Genomic DNA, 17,323 nt, shown 5'->3' on the forward strand with positions numbered 1-17,323 from the left:
TTACATCTTACTTCAACATGTCAATAGTCTATTCATGTTTTACTTTTAGTTAATACCATTAAATAAAAGAGGGTTTTACGGATCGCCTTCAATAATTTAACTGTATATTAGGCACTGTTACGAATTAAGCTGCGTACACCTTCATTTAAAGCATTTAGAAATATGTTTTCAATGTTGGCTCTTCAGAATCCTGAACAAATTCACTCTATCGGTGTGTATTTCGCAGATAGATTGATGTGTGAGGTGAGTAACTACGGGATGGTTTGGCGAAAATAGGAAATCAGCGAGCCGGGAAGCTTTTATGTACAACGCTAATAAGCAGAAGCAAACTTAAGGATGTAGAAACGAACACAAAATATTTTCTCACGAATGCTTGTGAATGTGTTCTGTGAGCGCGAGCGTCGAACCGACTGAAACATAAGTTCTTCTTCTTTTTTTTTTTTTTACGGAACGCTTTCTTGTTTTGGCACAAACTAATATTTCGGAGGAAAACGTTATTATGCCCAAGTTAGTCTCCTATAATCGCCAAACATGGGTCAAGTTAGGTGTTTATCTTGCATGTTGCCGTGGTGGGCACATTTTGAATGCCACGTGACATTAAGTTAATATCGAATTGGCTAAGATGGCACACAAGCGTAGTTTTTGGTCTATCGTAAGTTAAACCAGGCTGTAAATACCCTTTGGAGATTCGAGAAAAACGTACACTTTTGGAAGGAATTAAATGTACTGGTATGCGAGATCAAAAATAAAAATGCAAGCGACGAGGGCGTTGCCGAGTTGGCGGCTCCCAAGTCAGTAGCTTACGGTGTGTGAGTTCTCTACACAACGAGATGCAGGTCGCATCATTTATAATGGAGACCACACACATGCACATGCAATGCCTGTTGGCATTCTAAAAAAACAAAAACAAAACTGGTTCACTTCGCAGAACTGGATTGATTCCCGTGTTCGTTACCCACCCTCCCCGTTGCCATGTTGATGAGCCTCATACATTCGATTTACCGCGTAAACGATCTTACACGATGCAGTTGTTTAGCACTGACAAAAGCGAAAATTCAGAACCAAACTATCCGACCAGTTGTTTGTTTTAAACAAAGAGAGCTGCGCAATAAACCACTGACATTTCATATATATATATTATTATGAACCATGCTTTATTAACTTGTTTCTTGCGGTAGAACAACGTCTTACAAAAAAAATTGGCAGCTTACTTGCCCTGATAAATAAGATGATGTCCTCCATGTTCCATAAACATTTTAAGATTATAATATAGATAAAGGTTTTCTCCCTGACTAAACCTACTCAAGAGCCCGTAAGAACTATTGTCTTTAAAGGACACTTTACTATATTTCACCTTAATCGAGATGCCCAAATTTCAGTTGATTAACGAATATAGATCTTCCAATTCAACAACGTACATGCATTTATTATCGCATAATTTGTTTTAACACACATATATATATATATATGTAGAATAAGGTGCCCACAAATTGTTGTGTGCCATGATTGTCTTTTTTTTTTATTTCCTTAGTTCCTTGTAGTAGCCAGTGACTCTTTGGTTAGTGGGTGTATTTCTATTGAAAAAGAAAATTTTTCATATTGTTTTCTTCCGCTGCTGTATAGTACAGGAAAACAGGCCTCGGCAGCTGACACCCCCCCATTAGCCCATTTTCTCTCAAAGAGGTAGTGAAACGATTTTAAAATTGAAAGTGTTTGCTCCTTGCCTTTTTCATAATGTATATATCCGCCCAAGCGAGACAAGAAAAGCCCTACCTTCCCCCGAAATACGGCGACGTGATTGCATAATTGCAAAGAAAGGAATGATTTACCCCCGATCTGCACCCGCTTCTAGCGCTCACCGAAACTAGGCTATGGCGTCATTAGGAGTACACAGGCTTTTTGGTGTGTCATCTATCGGACGGCAACATAACCACTTCCCCTCCGTCGCTATCCTCACCATCCCATCTGTCCTGTAACGAAGCCTTTTTTGTTTTCTCGATCACTCGGCGCGACCTTCATCGATATGAGAGAGTTTTAGTAGATCGCTCCCGTGACTCCGATAACGATACCCTTTGCTGCGCCGCCTCCTTTGCTCCTGCATGGTATCGTCATCGGGGATATCGTAGGTATCAGCACGACCTACTAAATCTCGCTACTAAGCGTGTACGGTTTTCTATCGTACCCAAATCGAACTTTGACAAGTCGATTATCGCTTAGGGAGGACTCGGGGCCCTGAGAATTGAACCGAACGTGCCACTCTCAGTTGACGCCATTGCGCCCCTTGATCGAATGAAGGTGGGGTTTGAGGGGTGCACTGACCTTCGATTTGTTTCATGATTTCTAACAGAAAATAGGGCTCGCAAAAACAAATTGTCTGCTTTTCTTTATTTTATAGGTTGACATCAAACCATTGCGGCAGTTGTTTGGCCAAATAAAAAAATCGGTGCACCGACCACTTGAAACAGTTATGTGAGTACAGCACTTTACATATCACTTCAAATGATATCCAGTCACTGCGCGGTGGGCGTTAGAAAGCTCGGGTTAGAGTTCCTACCACACTGCAGAATTTTTTATATAAGTTAGACACAGCCGACGCAATTTCAAGGCAGAGAATTGTCTGGCTGACCGAACGTTAAGAAAATTATATTTTTGAGTTACTCCAGTTTTTTATGAGACGGAAGGTTTCATTTGTGCTCACCCTGGTCGCAGAGCCAAGGTAAGGTATGACGATACTGAAGAGGGTCATTATGATGCCTATGACAAAGGCTATTTGAAAATCCGGGGGGAGAGAAATTGAACATGGGTTAGTATAAAAAGCACAGTAAATATAGATTATCGTTTAGCAAATCAGAAGTGTGTTTTATCACAAAGTATTTTAGGGCCGGCGTCTACGAGAAGAACGTGATGTTAGAAAAGATAACCACAAAAATTACGATATTCGCGCTGAAGTTAGGCAATTTATGTTTTAGTAAAAAAAATAACCACGTTTATGAAGCACGGTTTTCTTAATGTATAATTGCACACAGCAATATTCATAAAATGAAAAATTTACGCGTCCTTCAGCTGTACACTCTATAACTCCGACATATTAATCTTATAATAAAAGAATATTTTTAACATTTGGACACTGTTTTTGAGGCCCTGAGAGCTTTTGCACTTGTCCATGTTACACGACCGAGAAGATTGGCCGCAGATCATATATCAACAAAATGCTGAATTCCTAAATGTTCGAAAATCAGACTCTATATTTCAGATTTTTTTAATTTCTTACGCGCGTATTACACGGTATTTCTCTGAACGCCGGCCAAATGGTTAAAAAAAAGTGCGCATCGCACGGAACAGAAGGGCTGAAGCACTGTTGAGTAGACTTAAACTAAGAACGACTTCTGAATTATAAACAGTTACGTGGTAAATTTAGTGGTATAGCCTTTAACAGACATTTTGTGGGAATTGTATAAAACAACTAAATCCGCCCGATTTATCTAAATTACGGCGTTGAAACCATTTGATAACGTTTGTAAAAAAAATAAAAACGAAAAAAAAAAAAGGTTATCTTTTGAGTGGTTCAAAGGTTCGGTTTCATCCCAATCTGCGCCACTGGTCTTGCTCTACGTGGTCAAAAAGTGCAACTACTGCGTCGCCTCCCTCGTAGCAAGGGAAGTGTGGCACTCGCAGATAAAAACAACTGTTACGGTACAGTGACGGGCTTTTAAATAATAATATTTAATTATTCGGTTCACCACCGTCATGCGAGGAGCCGGCGCACTTTAATTTTGCGCTTTTATCAAAGGGAGTAAGGCTTGTAGCGCTGAGATGCACACCGATGGAAAACCAAAACCTTCAAACGCGTCTTAATTCAGCGTTTTTATGAACCAGGTAGAAGGATGTACGTGGCTGCATCTTTTAAAAAAAGAAGTGGGGCTGCCTCGTAATTTCCGACAATGCGGAGCAGTCGAGTTTAAGTAAAACCAAACTTTTAACGAACAGAAAGTCAGGGTGCAAGTGAGCTGGTTCATACTAAACATTTTGAAGTAAATCGAGACGAAGGTATAAAAATGGTGACACCAAAAGAAGTGCCAAAATAATTAAGGACCTCATCACTGCAAACGTTGATAATTTTTTACTGTGCTGAGTACTTTTTGAAGGAACGATTGAGTCGACGTAACGTGAAACAGGCTTTATTTTGGAACTTTTATTGTGATTTGGAAGCGATCATAGAGTTGAATTAGCCTTTTAATAAGCAAAATAAGTTAGAAATATTTTTTTAAGTATGCGCGAGGGGCAAAAAGCAAGGGAATGCATAAATCGAAATGAAAACACGCACGCACTGATTAATCTGGTATTACGCTAGACATTCTAAGAATTCTACTACATATTTTATACTAATATACCGAATAATTATGGCAAAAGTATGTTTAGTTTTATTTGCTTTTATTAGAAATACAAAACCGCTATGGAAATGTGCGGAAATGAATACAATACATTCACCTAGAGTAGCGTAAAACTACACAGCACATGGATCAAACCGTTGTGCTGTGATTAAAATAATCCGCGAGAATGGAATGCCTAAAATTCTGTAAATATTTTTGTTCTATTTTTTTTTTTAATTAAAAAATGTATATACAATAGAACGATGCGTTATATTTTGTGCAAACGCCACATATATTTTCTTTAATGTAGATTACAGATCCTAATTAATGGAAACTAATGTCATACCAGTAAATTTACCTGCATTGCGGATCTGCAGTGCAAGCCTTTTTTTTAATCCACACGATAAAGTTGAAATATGCAAATATTTAGATATCCTCTGAAATGCAGTCTAAGGAACCAACTAGAGGGTATACAATGAACCTAGTCCAGGCCTTTACGTTGGCGGAGGAGTCTACCCTCCGTTATTAAGTAGTCGTCACAGTAGCGATGATCTTTATTTTTCTAAAAATTAGTGCGGCGTAACTTAGTCCAACATGAAATATGCCTATAATTTTATTCCTCACCCTCGAGTCCTCTGATGCTATTTGCACGCTGTGGTCTAAAGGAGTCTTTAATTACGTTAAATGACCCAGTTATTTATGACATGCATTACGACTTATCAATTTTTTTAATTACGCGAAAGCAGTAATTGTTTCTTGGAGCGCAGTCGTTGTTGTCAGTGACCGCAAAAAAACGGGAAACTAATGCGACGCCCATGGAGCGTACCTGGCGTTGTGTGTGACCACGAAAAACAGGCACCTAAAGAGAGGGCGGCGCGCGCTCGGCAACCCCTCCTTCCCCCCTCTTGGGTCACGTGTCAAGCGTGACCAGAAGCTCAGAGGGGGGGGGGGGGGGGGGGGGCAGGGAATTTCCGTCCCTCACTTTGCACAGTTCCAAGGAACCCCACCCCAAAGAGAAGCCGTCTCCTCTGGGGCTGCTGCCCGTGCGTCGGTAAAAAAGGAGAGGGTGGCGCCCGCGCGGCAGCCTCGTGAGGCGTGGCCGAATGAAGGGAAGGGGGGAAGAGGGAGTGGGAAATTCCCACTCCGTCTGCTAGGCGCAACGCCGCTCCTCCTGCAGGCGGTGCGGCAGCTTCTGCCCCTCTCGGCGCCAAGAACGCTATCGCATTCACAACTCCTCAGAAGTGCTCAGGTGTATTCGTAATTTTTTTTAGAAACACGCACGTGAAACATGTTTGAAAAAGCGTACTACAACACGCAGTGATCCCTTCGTTTTTTCTTTTTTTGTTTTGCTTTTAGATTTTGCGAGTCCTTTTTTCCATTGTTGCTACCTTATGACTTTTTTTTTTGCTCCAGAAATAATCAGTATGCTACATACTGACGATTCCTAGAGCAATAAAAAGTCATATCCGCGTGACGTGTTAGAACATGGATATTTTACACCTAAATAAGTCATCATAGCCACGAACGTAGTCATTTGTGCGAGAAAAATTTCATACACAAAACTGCACCTCGTACACTTTTAGTCAAATTTTACACTCCGTTCGAGCTTAGCCAACGCTAGAAGCCGACGCAGCGCTCTGCGTTGACGCTGCATTTTCTAGCGCGAGCAGCTATAGCCATGTATTCATGTCTTACATGGCGCCACCCGTAAGCCAAATATTTTTTTTTCATTTTGTGGCCCATCAAAAGTCAAGTTCACTTTGTCGGCGGGCAGGTGAAGTAAAATAGTGAAATCCCTTACCACTTTAATGCTACGAGCTCCAGTGATCCCATAAAGAATAATTCACGCCTATTTGTGAACCCTTTCAATGAACGCACGTGGATATAAAGGAACAAATAAATGCTTTCACATCTGTGTAATAGTGTGCTGTGGTGTTGAGTTAAACTTTAATTATATCATAAAAAGGTTAATTGACAAGAACACCAGATCGCACGTACGTAAGAAGGACGGCAGTTTGATATTCTCCTCCATAGGATTTTATGCTCTCAGGCCATACATCGATTACAAAGTATTTGCAGAAAGTGCGACAAACTAAACTTACAAGAAATTTTTTTTTTATTTATGATACATTGACATTAAGCACGTGCTTCAGAATAGAATATGTACATTGAATTTAAGAAAAAGTTTCATACCTAATACTTTTGTGATTCGTGTAGCCTGAACATCCGCCAGAACGAAATACTGCGACACCACGTCAATATAGAGAACGACAGCTTGGGAGTTTATGATTGATGATATGGTGCTGTAAAGACGAATACCAGTCAGGAACTGAGATACAATTTGTGTAAGGGCTCTCAACAATAAAGCGTATGAAGATGTTTGAGGCACTGAAAGGGAGAGTATTATCAGTACGCGAATGTCAACTGATGGTCTCGAATCAACACATCAAGGTACATAAAATATGATTGGTAGGATTTATTCAAAATCAAAATCAAAATACTGTAAAAGACTTAATTTTCGCGGGTACGCGAATCGCCTACAATTCGCGAAAAATAGGTTTCGCGAACAATTCCGGGAAAATATAAACAGATTGGAATCTATATTGAGATCCCACCAAATTGCGAAAATTATAACCCGCGAATAATTCCAAAACTTCAGCTTTGACCTAAATCGCGAAATACTGAGCCCGCGAAAAATAAGTCGTTTACAGTATGAGAAAATTACACTTCAGTGTCATGTGTCATATACTTTCGCACGCTTAAACTTAGATGATTCATCGATAACGTAAGCCTAGCACTCGAATGTTTATTCGTGAGTCCCTTAAAGGAATGCATGTAAGCCTTTAATCGTTCCTTAGCCTTTTTGTGTCCCTTTGGTACCCCAATATAATAAATAAAGAGCGTCAGGTGATAGCTTTTTGTTAAGGAATATGCTCTCTATTGTGTCTTCTGCGATTATTTTGCCTCCCGATGTATTTCACAACCTTTAAATATGTGATTCTTATATCTAGATGGGGTAAGGCAAGACTTAAGAAAAGAGTTATCATGATGGGTCGTTATTAATAGTTGCTGGTAGTACATAATAAAAGTTGTTTGAATAAATGTCAGGCAGTCTAGTTTCTACGTGCCGTTTGTTAAACACCGAAGGAACAATTTTAGGGAAGTTTAATTTTTGACAGAAACAAAATTTTCAGCTGTTTAGCCTAAGCGACTGTGCGTGTGACTCATATATAGGGTGGTTCAAATCACCAGGATCGATCTAAAATGGACCGTAAAAATCGACGCCTGCACTTAGCCATCTAAACTTTTCGTCAAAGGTGTAATTCACAGGTCGGTTTTTTCTTGTAAAATTACAAAGCGTAGCTCTCTTTCTGTAAAAAAATAAGGCCAAGAAACTTGCCAGGGTCAACCACGGGCAGCAACGCAGACGACAGGGGTCCAGTAGCGGAGTGTGTTTGGCGTTCGTATTGATAGATGGCGCTACCTCCTTATCGCGACGGCTCGCGACCACCGTGGTTTTTTAAAATGAATATAATCTTTTTTGAAATGTACCTTGGGTTAAAAAATAAATGCAACAATAAAAGCAAAACTTAAAGTAAACAAACTCGTCTGCATAGCGGCGGCGCTTTTGCTGCCAACGGATTTCGTCTGCGTGTCGTCTGCTTTCTTTCGCTGGTCGGCTGCATCTTCAGACGCTGCTCCCGACGCCATCTATCAATACGAATGCCAAACACAACCCGCTACTGGACTTGGTCGTCTGGGTCGACGCCCGTCGTAGGCCCTGGTAAGTTTCTTGGCCCTATTTTTTTACTAAAAGAGAACTACGCTTTGTAATTTTAGAATAAAAAACCGACCTGTGAAATACACCTTTGACGAAAAGTTTAGATTGCTACTTGCAGGCGTCGATTTTTTCGGTCCATTTTAGATCGAGCCTGGTGACTTGAACCACCCTATAGAACAGATTTATTGGCTCAACTAACACTCCGGCCAAGCGTCTCTACTGGGACCGAAGTTGACACAAGATAAGTCACTTGGAATTTTCGTTGTCTCTCGTTAAAAAATCTTTTTCTCGTCTCATATTTTAACTTGCTTGGTGACTCAAAACGCCAATAGATTTACAAGAATTGAACTTAATATACGTGCCTTGTACTCGCGCTGACTGCTCCGGCCAGGAAAAGGCCTGAAAATCCTGTAAATTCTGACAAGTGCCTCTTGATGTAGTAAGGAAGGAGCTGTAAAAAAGCGTAACTCACATTGTTAAGTATCATTCATAAACTTCCTCAGACAAACGTTCTTTAGATAATGTAAATTCCTGAAAGCGGGATGTCAGGACGTTCAATATAATGTACGACACCTCCCGCTACCACAACTTTCAGCAGTAGCTATTGAAACTATCTTCGTAAGCTTTGGTTTCCAACAATAGATTTTTAAATTGCCACGAATTTCAAATATTTGGTAATGCCAATGCGCTTCGGGTGCGATCTCGACATTTCTCGGGCATTTGGTTGGGGTAATACTAGGTTTAATATTTTGTAACTATACAAATGGAATATATATTATTCACCTGATCTATCCGCTTGATGGCTCCTGTAAGCTGAGGGTCACAATCACGAAACCAGTATATGAGTAATAATGACATAAGTATGTGTATGATATAGTAACCGGTCAACATCACGATTCCAGCACGGGCTGTCCTGTAAGTAAAATACACACGCATTCATTAGCTTGCAATGTGGATAATTGAAGCAGCAAAACTATAATGATTTTTTTCTTTTTTTAATCATGACATATGCAGTATAATGCAAAATATGTGCCACCGACGACACGCATTTCTGGTCGATAATTTTACAAACAAGGTTCATGCATCTCACTACCTTGAATCACGGCTTGTCATTCAGGAATAGTGCAGGCGGTCTCTATAACATAATCTTTCACATGCAGATTGTAAAACAATGCATTCTTCGATTTGTGTGCTAAATATAAAGAGGTGATCTCTGTTAGACCTACAGTCTTGAAACTATCTACACAATATTGTAGCTTTCATTCGTGACTTGTATGTGGGAACTCCGTTCAGGTAAATATTAAAATACCGAAATAATCGTGTGTAATTATGTCTCTACCCGTGGACTATAAGCAAATGACTAAGAAATGCGCTGGCAGTAATTATCAACCACAAACTCAAGCATACAAAGTCACGATGTTATGACAGACTGGTAATAGTCCAGTTGGTCATCGTTGAGCTGCTTCAACACAAAAGAACTACACTGCGCAAATAATGTCAGTACTATGGCTGGGGGTCGATAAAAACTTTTAACTCGATTAACCGTCACCCCTTAAATCAACTAATTAATCGATTATATTTGTAATTATAATTATATTTGCCTATATCTATATCGGCAAAAATAAGGTGTGTGCAGAGATAGCAGTCCTAGATGACAAAAACAAAACACATTCTAATTTAATGTGCAATTTTTGCTGCATGCCTTTTTCTTAATTCGCCTTTAAATAAGATTGTTCTTCATCATCCCACGGCTGCTATGCCAAGTGGCTTAACATAATCAGGCTGAACATGAGCTTTTGCGTCAAGTGGTTCAAGTATCAACTAACTGAATTGTCAGCTGACACCTGAACGGAGCTCTGAGTTCATGTTGATTCCGAAGTCGCCTTTTACCACGACTTGACGCTATTCGGTATGACTTAAGAAGGGCTGAAGTACGTTTAATCCAAATGAATGAAAGCAACTGGTTTACGAAGTTTAAAGAGAGGCGTAAATGGATTAATAAATACTGTGAGTGTCTGTCGCTTCTGTTTTCGGTTACGTTTTAACTACGGTTTAATTAGGTTTCTGCGGGACCAGACCGCGTAATTTATTATATAAATGATATCTTCAAACCATAAATACATTGTTGTAAGTACTGCAAGAATATAAAACCAATGTCCGTGAGAGATGTTAAAGCTTATATGTAGGGTGACCCAAGTCACCAGTCTTGATCTAAAATTGACTGTAAAAATCGACGGCTGCACGTAGCAATCTAAACTTTTCGTCGATGTTGTATTTCACAGGTCAATTTCTTCATTTTAAAATTATAAAGCGTAGCTCCCTTTCTCTAAAAGATAGGGCCAAGAAACTTCGAAAGGGTCAACGGCGGGTGGCGCCGCAGACAACCAAGTAGAATTGCGGGGTGTGGTTCGCGTTCGTATTGATAGATGGCGTCGGGAGCAGCGTCCGAAGGTGTAGCCGACCAGCGAAAGAAAGCAGACGACAGGCAGACAAAATCTGTTGGCAGCAAAAGCGCAGTCGTTATGCAGACGCGTTTTTTTTTTTTTTACTATATGTTTTGCATCTTGGACTTTATTTTTATATATATACAGGGTGTTATTTTTTATTCGAAACAGATTTTTAAAAAAGGCGTCTTTACTGCTACGTGAATGCCGTCTTCACTATGTGTTTCTTGAGCTCGGCGGACATTCGAGAGGCGAACAACCGTCACAGTCTGGTGAGTCATTAACTAAAATCTGTTAATTAACTTTCGAATCATTGGTTTAATGGACCATGTTGCAATTGTAATTTTGAAGCCAGCCGTCCTGGAAGGCTATACCAACTTACACATAAAAAAAAAAGAAATGCAACTGGTTCAGAGATATCCGTCGACAATTTCTCCCCTTTCGATCATCCGATTCCGAAACTGAAAGTTCCAAGTGCGCCGGAAGCGCTGATCACGTGACGCTTGTAGAAGTGACGGTTTCGTGACGTACAAATCGTCATGATCTCATATCTGCACTGCGGCTGTCACGGTGCGGCTCGAGGCATGCAAACTCGCGGGGGCGGTCTTTAGCGCTCTCGCTTTTAATGCGTCATTGCCCCCGGAGCTTCACTCGCGATTGTTTGTCGGCGGGGAAGGGCTTCGCCAAATAGCGTAGGCGCACGAACGCTGACTCTGCCAGTCGACTTAACGAAAGAAAATGAAACGCTACAAGAAAGAAGTCTTTGCTATTTATTATCTTCAGCGAAATAACTTCAGAGATCAGAATTGCTGAAAACTTAAGTTTCTGGTGTGCTTAGACGCTAAGGTAATGTCTCACTACAAGTAATGCTAGAAATGGCGATTCTCCAGTGCTACGCATGCCATGAATCGTTTCTTCATAGATTGAACCACCCACTTCAGGACGTGTGGTTCAATGTTGGCGCATGCTGAGACAATTCGGTTCTTCAGGTCGTTGACATCTTGGGGCTCAGTTGAATAGACTTCGTTTTTGATGTGACCCCAAAGGAAAATGTCTAGCGGGGTCAGGTCAGGCGATCTTGGCGGTCAGAACATAGGTCCACCGCGCCCAATCCACTGCTGGGAAAAACAGGCGTTGAGGTAGCTCCGCGCACGCGACGAGAAGTGAGCTGGCGCTCCGTCATGCTGGAACCACGCTTGCCGTGTTGGCCAACACGGGTCATACACCCGTGTTGGCCAACACGGGTGTATGACAACACACTTGCCGTGTTGGCAAGTATGTTGGCTGTGTAGGACTGAGCTGTCAGTGTGCCTTCGAAAAAAAAAAATGGTCCCACTATTCTGTCACGAAACATGCCGCACCACACATTCACTGACCACCGAACCTGATGGTTATGCTGGCGGAGCCAGTGAGGGTTGGAATCAGACCAGTAGTGCGCGTTGTGAACGTTCACGTTGCCATTTCGGCAAAACTGTGCTTCGTCAGTCCAGAGTACATTAGTGAGAAAATCGGGGTCTTCATCCGTTTTAATAAGGGCCCAATTGCTAAACTCCAAGCGCTTCTCAAAGTCACACTCGCTGAGGTCCTGATGCAAAGATATGTGATACAGATGGAGCTTGTGCATTCTCAGGACTTTCCATACCGAAAAGATGCTGCCTCCGGAATCTTCGACGACATTTCGGATGCTGATTTCGGGGTACGCTCGCAAGTAGGCTAACACAGCGATTTCAAAATCTTCGTCCAAGACAGCTGCTTTCCTTCTTCTTTGACGATGCACAGACCCAGTGGACAGAAACTTCTTGGCAACCTGGAAGACGGTGGATGGGGCAGGAACAGTGCGACCAGGGTGTTGGGCGGCATACAGCCTCGTGGCAAGACGAACGTTGCCATTCATTTTAGCATACACCACAATTATTTGAACCTTCTCGGCGACTGAATACCTCGACTGAATTTGCGCAGCCATTTTAACGCTACAACTGGCAGAGCCGGCCTTCGTGCGCCCACGCTATCTGGCGAAGCGAATCCCCCGCCGACAAACAATCGCGAATGAAGCTCCGAGGGCAATGACGCATTAAAAGCGAGAGCGCTAAAGACCGCCCCCGCGAGTTTGCATTCCTCGAGCCGCACCGTGACAGCCGCAGTGCAGATATGAGATCATGACGATTTGTACGTCACGAAACCGTCACTTCTACAAGCGTCACGTGATCAGCGCTTCCGGCGCACTTGGAACTTTCAGTTTCGGAATCGGATGATAGAAAGGGGAGAAATTGTCGACGGATATCTCCAAACCAGTTGCATTTTTTTAAATGTGTAAGTTGGTATAGCCTTCCAGGACGGCTGGCTGAAAATTACAATTGCAACATGGCCCATAAAACCAATAATTAAAAAGTTAATTAACAGATTTTAGTTAATGACTCATCAGACTGTGACGGTTGTTTCCCTCTCGAATGTCCGCCGAGCTCAAGAAACACATAGTGTAGACGGCATTCACGTAGCAGTAAAGACGTTTTTCTTTTTAAATCTGTTTCGAATAAAAAATAACACCCTGTATATATATATATATATATATATATATATTGGGTGCCCCAAAAATATATATTGGGTGCCCCAAAACAACAATATCGGTCTTCCCCTTGGTGCGCCAAAACAAACAATGGAGCCAGCAAACAAACGAAAAATCCTCAACACACATAAAGTTAGGAGACAAATGTATTTGCGGTGTTTAAGTGGGCGTAAACATAAAGCGTCGGTGTCACACTTTTTCTTGACGCGTCGGCGTCGCCGTCGCCGTCGGCGTAACGGTAACGCGTGAGCCTAACGCTTTATTCTGGACGCGTCAGCGTCCCCGTCGGCGTAACGCGTCGGCGTGACTCGTCGCCGTCGGTGTAACCGCGCGGTGCATTATGGGAGACGTGCCATAATGCACCGCGGTGACGCACGCGTTGCATTATGGGACGTCTCTCATAATGCACCGCGCTGGAGGGAAGAAGGAGTAGGGGAGGGGGAGGAGGATGAAGGGGGAGGAGGAAAAGGAAGAGAAGGAGGAGGAGGGAGGAAAAGGAGAAAGAGAGAGGAGGAGAAAAGGGGGAGGAGGAGAGGCATATTGTCCCCTTCGTACTTTCCCCTCCTCCTCCTTAAGGGCTGCGCTCTAATTCGGCATAACAGGCGGCTGTAAACGTCTTTCATTTTTTTTCGTCACAACATCGAGCAGATAACCTCATTCAAGAAGTATGCAAAAGGCGTCCAGTTCAAGTCGACTACCTTGAAAATGCAGTCACACCTAGTATGTGATATAGCTGCTTTTATTTTGTTTGTTCACAAGAACTAGAAGAGTGCCCTACATTTAGAAGTTCTTCCTAACGTTAAAACGTTCATAAGACAGGAATAACAGAGAACATGCAGGTGAGCTAGTGAACTTTAAGCATTTGGAACACTCGAAACGTATAAAGAAGGTGAACAAAATACACACACACTCCTCAGAATTCCGCCGTCACTTTTTCAAGCAGGATCACACACATTTAGAGCAACGAGGTTCGCTCGCGCAAATGATTTAGTTTATTTTGCAGGACAAACGCGCGGGAAGTTACCCTATCATTATCAAGGACACGGTCTGACTGTGCGCGCTTTGCTGTCTAGTAACTCAAGCCTTTGCCTGCGCTTTGTACTAAAACTACACCTGGCTGACTTCTCAACTTGCCTAGATTATATTTGCCCCTCTGGTAAAGTGACAATAAATACCATCCTAACACTCTGTACGACTGCCCAATAAATCTGCGCTCTCTACATCATTTCAATATTATAAATATTCTAAGAACAATTTAAGCTAGTTAGAGTTAGTCCTGAATAATTTGAGTTCTGGAGCGAATCAAAGGTGCTTGACGGGGTCTCCAATTCTTCGTCCAGAAATGTGAGCAGAACTGTATGTCCAATAATAAAAAATAAAACTATTACTCGATTATATTTTGAACAAGCTTCGAACACTACCTCAATGATATAATATAGAGTTTTTTTTTTCATACACAGTTCAAGTGGCCACGCATGAGGACACATTGCGTAATAGTGACACGATTTCATGGCTACTTCTGGCTTAAAGATTTCCGCATATCCGCAAAATATGCCCTAGTTGTTTGACAAGTTACACTTTGAGAATGACCAGTAGGCTATGACGAGATTTTATGACAGTTTGTGCCACTGTTGAGAGTGAAACATACCTTTTAGCGTCTTCTAGAGTTCTTGATGCCATGTACCTTTGGACAATCATCTGGTCAAGGCCGGTGCGATAGAGGTTTCCCGCGGCGACGCCGATGAGACATGACCACACATTTTCATCCTTAGTAAAGTCAAGGCTGGCACTGAGAAACGATGACATGTTAAAACGCATTATTGCTGAGTATCATTGCTCTATTTTCTCCCCGGAAATTGAGTGAGCCTGGTTTTAAGTTACTAGTTAAAAACACGTGGTCATATCTGCTTTGTCCTTTTAATTTCCTTTATATCCAGAATTAGAATGTTCGCAGTAGTCAGGCTTGTAAAATTGTAAAATGTTCTTCGGTTCAGACACACGAGCCATCGACGAACCACCACTTATCATCCGCAGACCAACGGGCTAACGGAGCGGCTGAACGATACGACGCCGACATGATCTTCATATACGTCGACGGAGAGCACATGACATGGGACGAAGTGTTGCCGTACTTTATCATTGCGTACAACACAGCGTTTCAAGAAAACACGGGAATGACGCCGTTCCAACTGGTACACGCGGCCTAACGGTTACCACGGTGCTCGACGCCATGCTGCGTCACGTGCCAACCGACGATGGCAACGACGACGCTCAACTGATCTCTCAACGCGAGGAGGAAGCTCGTCAACCGGCAAGAATGAAAAGTGAAAACCAGCAGCGAATCAATGCACGCAGTTATGACCTTGGGCGCCAGGACGTCCATTTTCAGCCCGGAGACTGGGCATGGGTGTGAACACCGATACGGCGCCGCGGTAGCAGCGAGAAGCTTCTGAAACGCTATTTCCCTACAAGATCATCCGACGCCTCGGCGATCTAAACTACGAAGTTCTTCCCGACGGAACGCACCCATCTGCAAGACGCCAGTCACGACCCGAGGTGGTGCACGTTGTCCGGCTCAAGCCGTATTACGAACGGCAGAAGTTTGGACTCTCGTTAAAGAGTGAACTGTGAACTGTGAACTGAGGCTCGCATTCCTGCTGTCCTTTTGTTGTGGATGTTTCTTTTAGCTGCATCGGGACGCTGCATTTTTTTTAAAGGGGGGAGTAATGCTGCGCGCGAACCTGAACAAGCAGGCAGCGCGCTCGTGGCCTAACGGTTATCGCGCTTGCCTTCCACGCAAAAAGCCAGGCTTCCATTCCTTGCCGCGGTCACACATTTTTGTTGACTCTGTAATGTGATCTTCTGGTGAATTCGAGAACCGTGTTGCTTTTTCTTGGTCAGAATTTTCTACGCGCCGAATTGTCTAGGCCGATAATTCCAGAAGCCCACGCGTGTACAATAGGTGCTCCGCGTAACAAGCCAGGGTCAGTCTCGCTCCAGCGCTCGATCCTGCTGTTTCGCCGACATCGAGGCCTGCGACGCTGACTTACTTTTATTTTGTTTTGGGCACAGGTTCGCCTTATTAAATGTTTAGATTCTTTAGTTATTCTTTGCCTCATCATTTGTCATTCGTGACAATGTCAGTAAAAATGTAATTCGTGGGCGTTGATGAACACAGGGCTATTACGTTTCAAGTGATGCCAATTATTCAAAATTAGACTGGAAAATAAATACTGTAAACATAAATGTAAAAAAAAAACTAAAAATTTATAAAAAAAAATTATCTTGGTGATTGTGATAAAACCGACAAGCACATCATGTGCTGTGTTAGCCTTACGAGTGCGTCACGAATGGTTATGATTTTTCGGGCAGTTTTGTGTGGTTTCGAATACTTTGCACACATGACACTCCAAGTGCCGCATTGATTATCAGAATAATAAATACAAGTTTACATTTATTCAGTAGTGGACCATGGGACGAGTATGCCTTGATGAGAAGTTTTCACTTGTTCATTTTTCTTCCGAGATTGCGTACAGTCCCTTCAGTTATTAGTGTTCTGAAATAGTTTGCTAAGTGGTTAAGCTTAAGTAGTCGAGAAGAGAGAAAGTGTATCGCGCACTGTACGTTCTGTATTGACTGCTGTCCGAAAGTTGTGACTTCATGCTCACACTGTGCTATCCCCTGATACGTTATGATCCACCCAGTGATGGCGTGAGTCCTTATGGAGAAATAAATCGTCTTACTCAAAAAGGTATGCTCGTAGGTTGATATCATTCAAAGGACGAAGCTTGAAATGGCCGGAGTTCGAGTCGTAAAGGATCTTCACAATAATGGTGATAGGGGCGACTATTGTGATCACACCTTGCACGCAATCCGTCCACACTACGCCCCTCAAGCCTCCCTGCAAGTAGAAGGTAAGTGAAGAGGGGGCAACACATGACAGTATATCGTTATTACGGCAATTCGGAAAGTAAAGTAGTGTCAATGTCAAATACACGTAACCTGAGAAGGTTACATGTAATTAAAACCACAATTTAGGCACCTTAAAAAATTTCTCAAATAATAATGCACACGTTAAATATGTATCTTAGATACTAGAGCTATATAAAAAAAAACTAATGTAATTTTTTATGTGGAGGCTCTAGCGTATTTGCTTCTAATTTAC

The 17,323-nt window shown here is 42.2% G+C and overlaps 1 protein-coding gene across 1 annotated transcript in view; it reads right to left on the minus strand.

The window, feature by feature from the left end:
- The window catches only part of LOC120849738 (sodium-coupled monocarboxylate transporter 2), an 84,549-nt gene that overhangs the window by 3,088 nt on the left and 64,138 nt on the right, over nucleotides 1-17,323 (minus strand). The window contains exons 5-10 of the mRNA XM_040221943.3: nucleotides 16,902-17,059; nucleotides 14,807-14,947; nucleotides 8,935-9,064; nucleotides 8,514-8,602; nucleotides 6,564-6,673; nucleotides 2,699-2,766 (exon numbers count right to left, since the gene is read on the minus strand). Of these exons, the coding sequence (XP_040077877.3) occupies nucleotides 2,699-2,766; nucleotides 6,564-6,673; nucleotides 8,514-8,602; nucleotides 8,935-9,064; nucleotides 14,807-14,947; nucleotides 16,902-17,059 (696 nt within the window). The remainder of the gene's footprint in view (nucleotides 1-2,698; nucleotides 2,767-6,563; nucleotides 6,674-8,513; nucleotides 8,603-8,934; nucleotides 9,065-14,806; nucleotides 14,948-16,901; nucleotides 17,060-17,323) is intronic.

This window comes from Ixodes scapularis, unplaced genomic scaffold (assembly GCF_016920785.2).
Source record: "Ixodes scapularis isolate PalLabHiFi unplaced genomic scaffold, ASM1692078v2 PGA_scaffold3__209_contigs__length_174095766, whole genome shotgun sequence".
In the NCBI taxonomy this organism is placed as follows: domain Eukaryota; kingdom Metazoa; phylum Arthropoda; class Arachnida; order Ixodida; family Ixodidae; genus Ixodes; species Ixodes scapularis.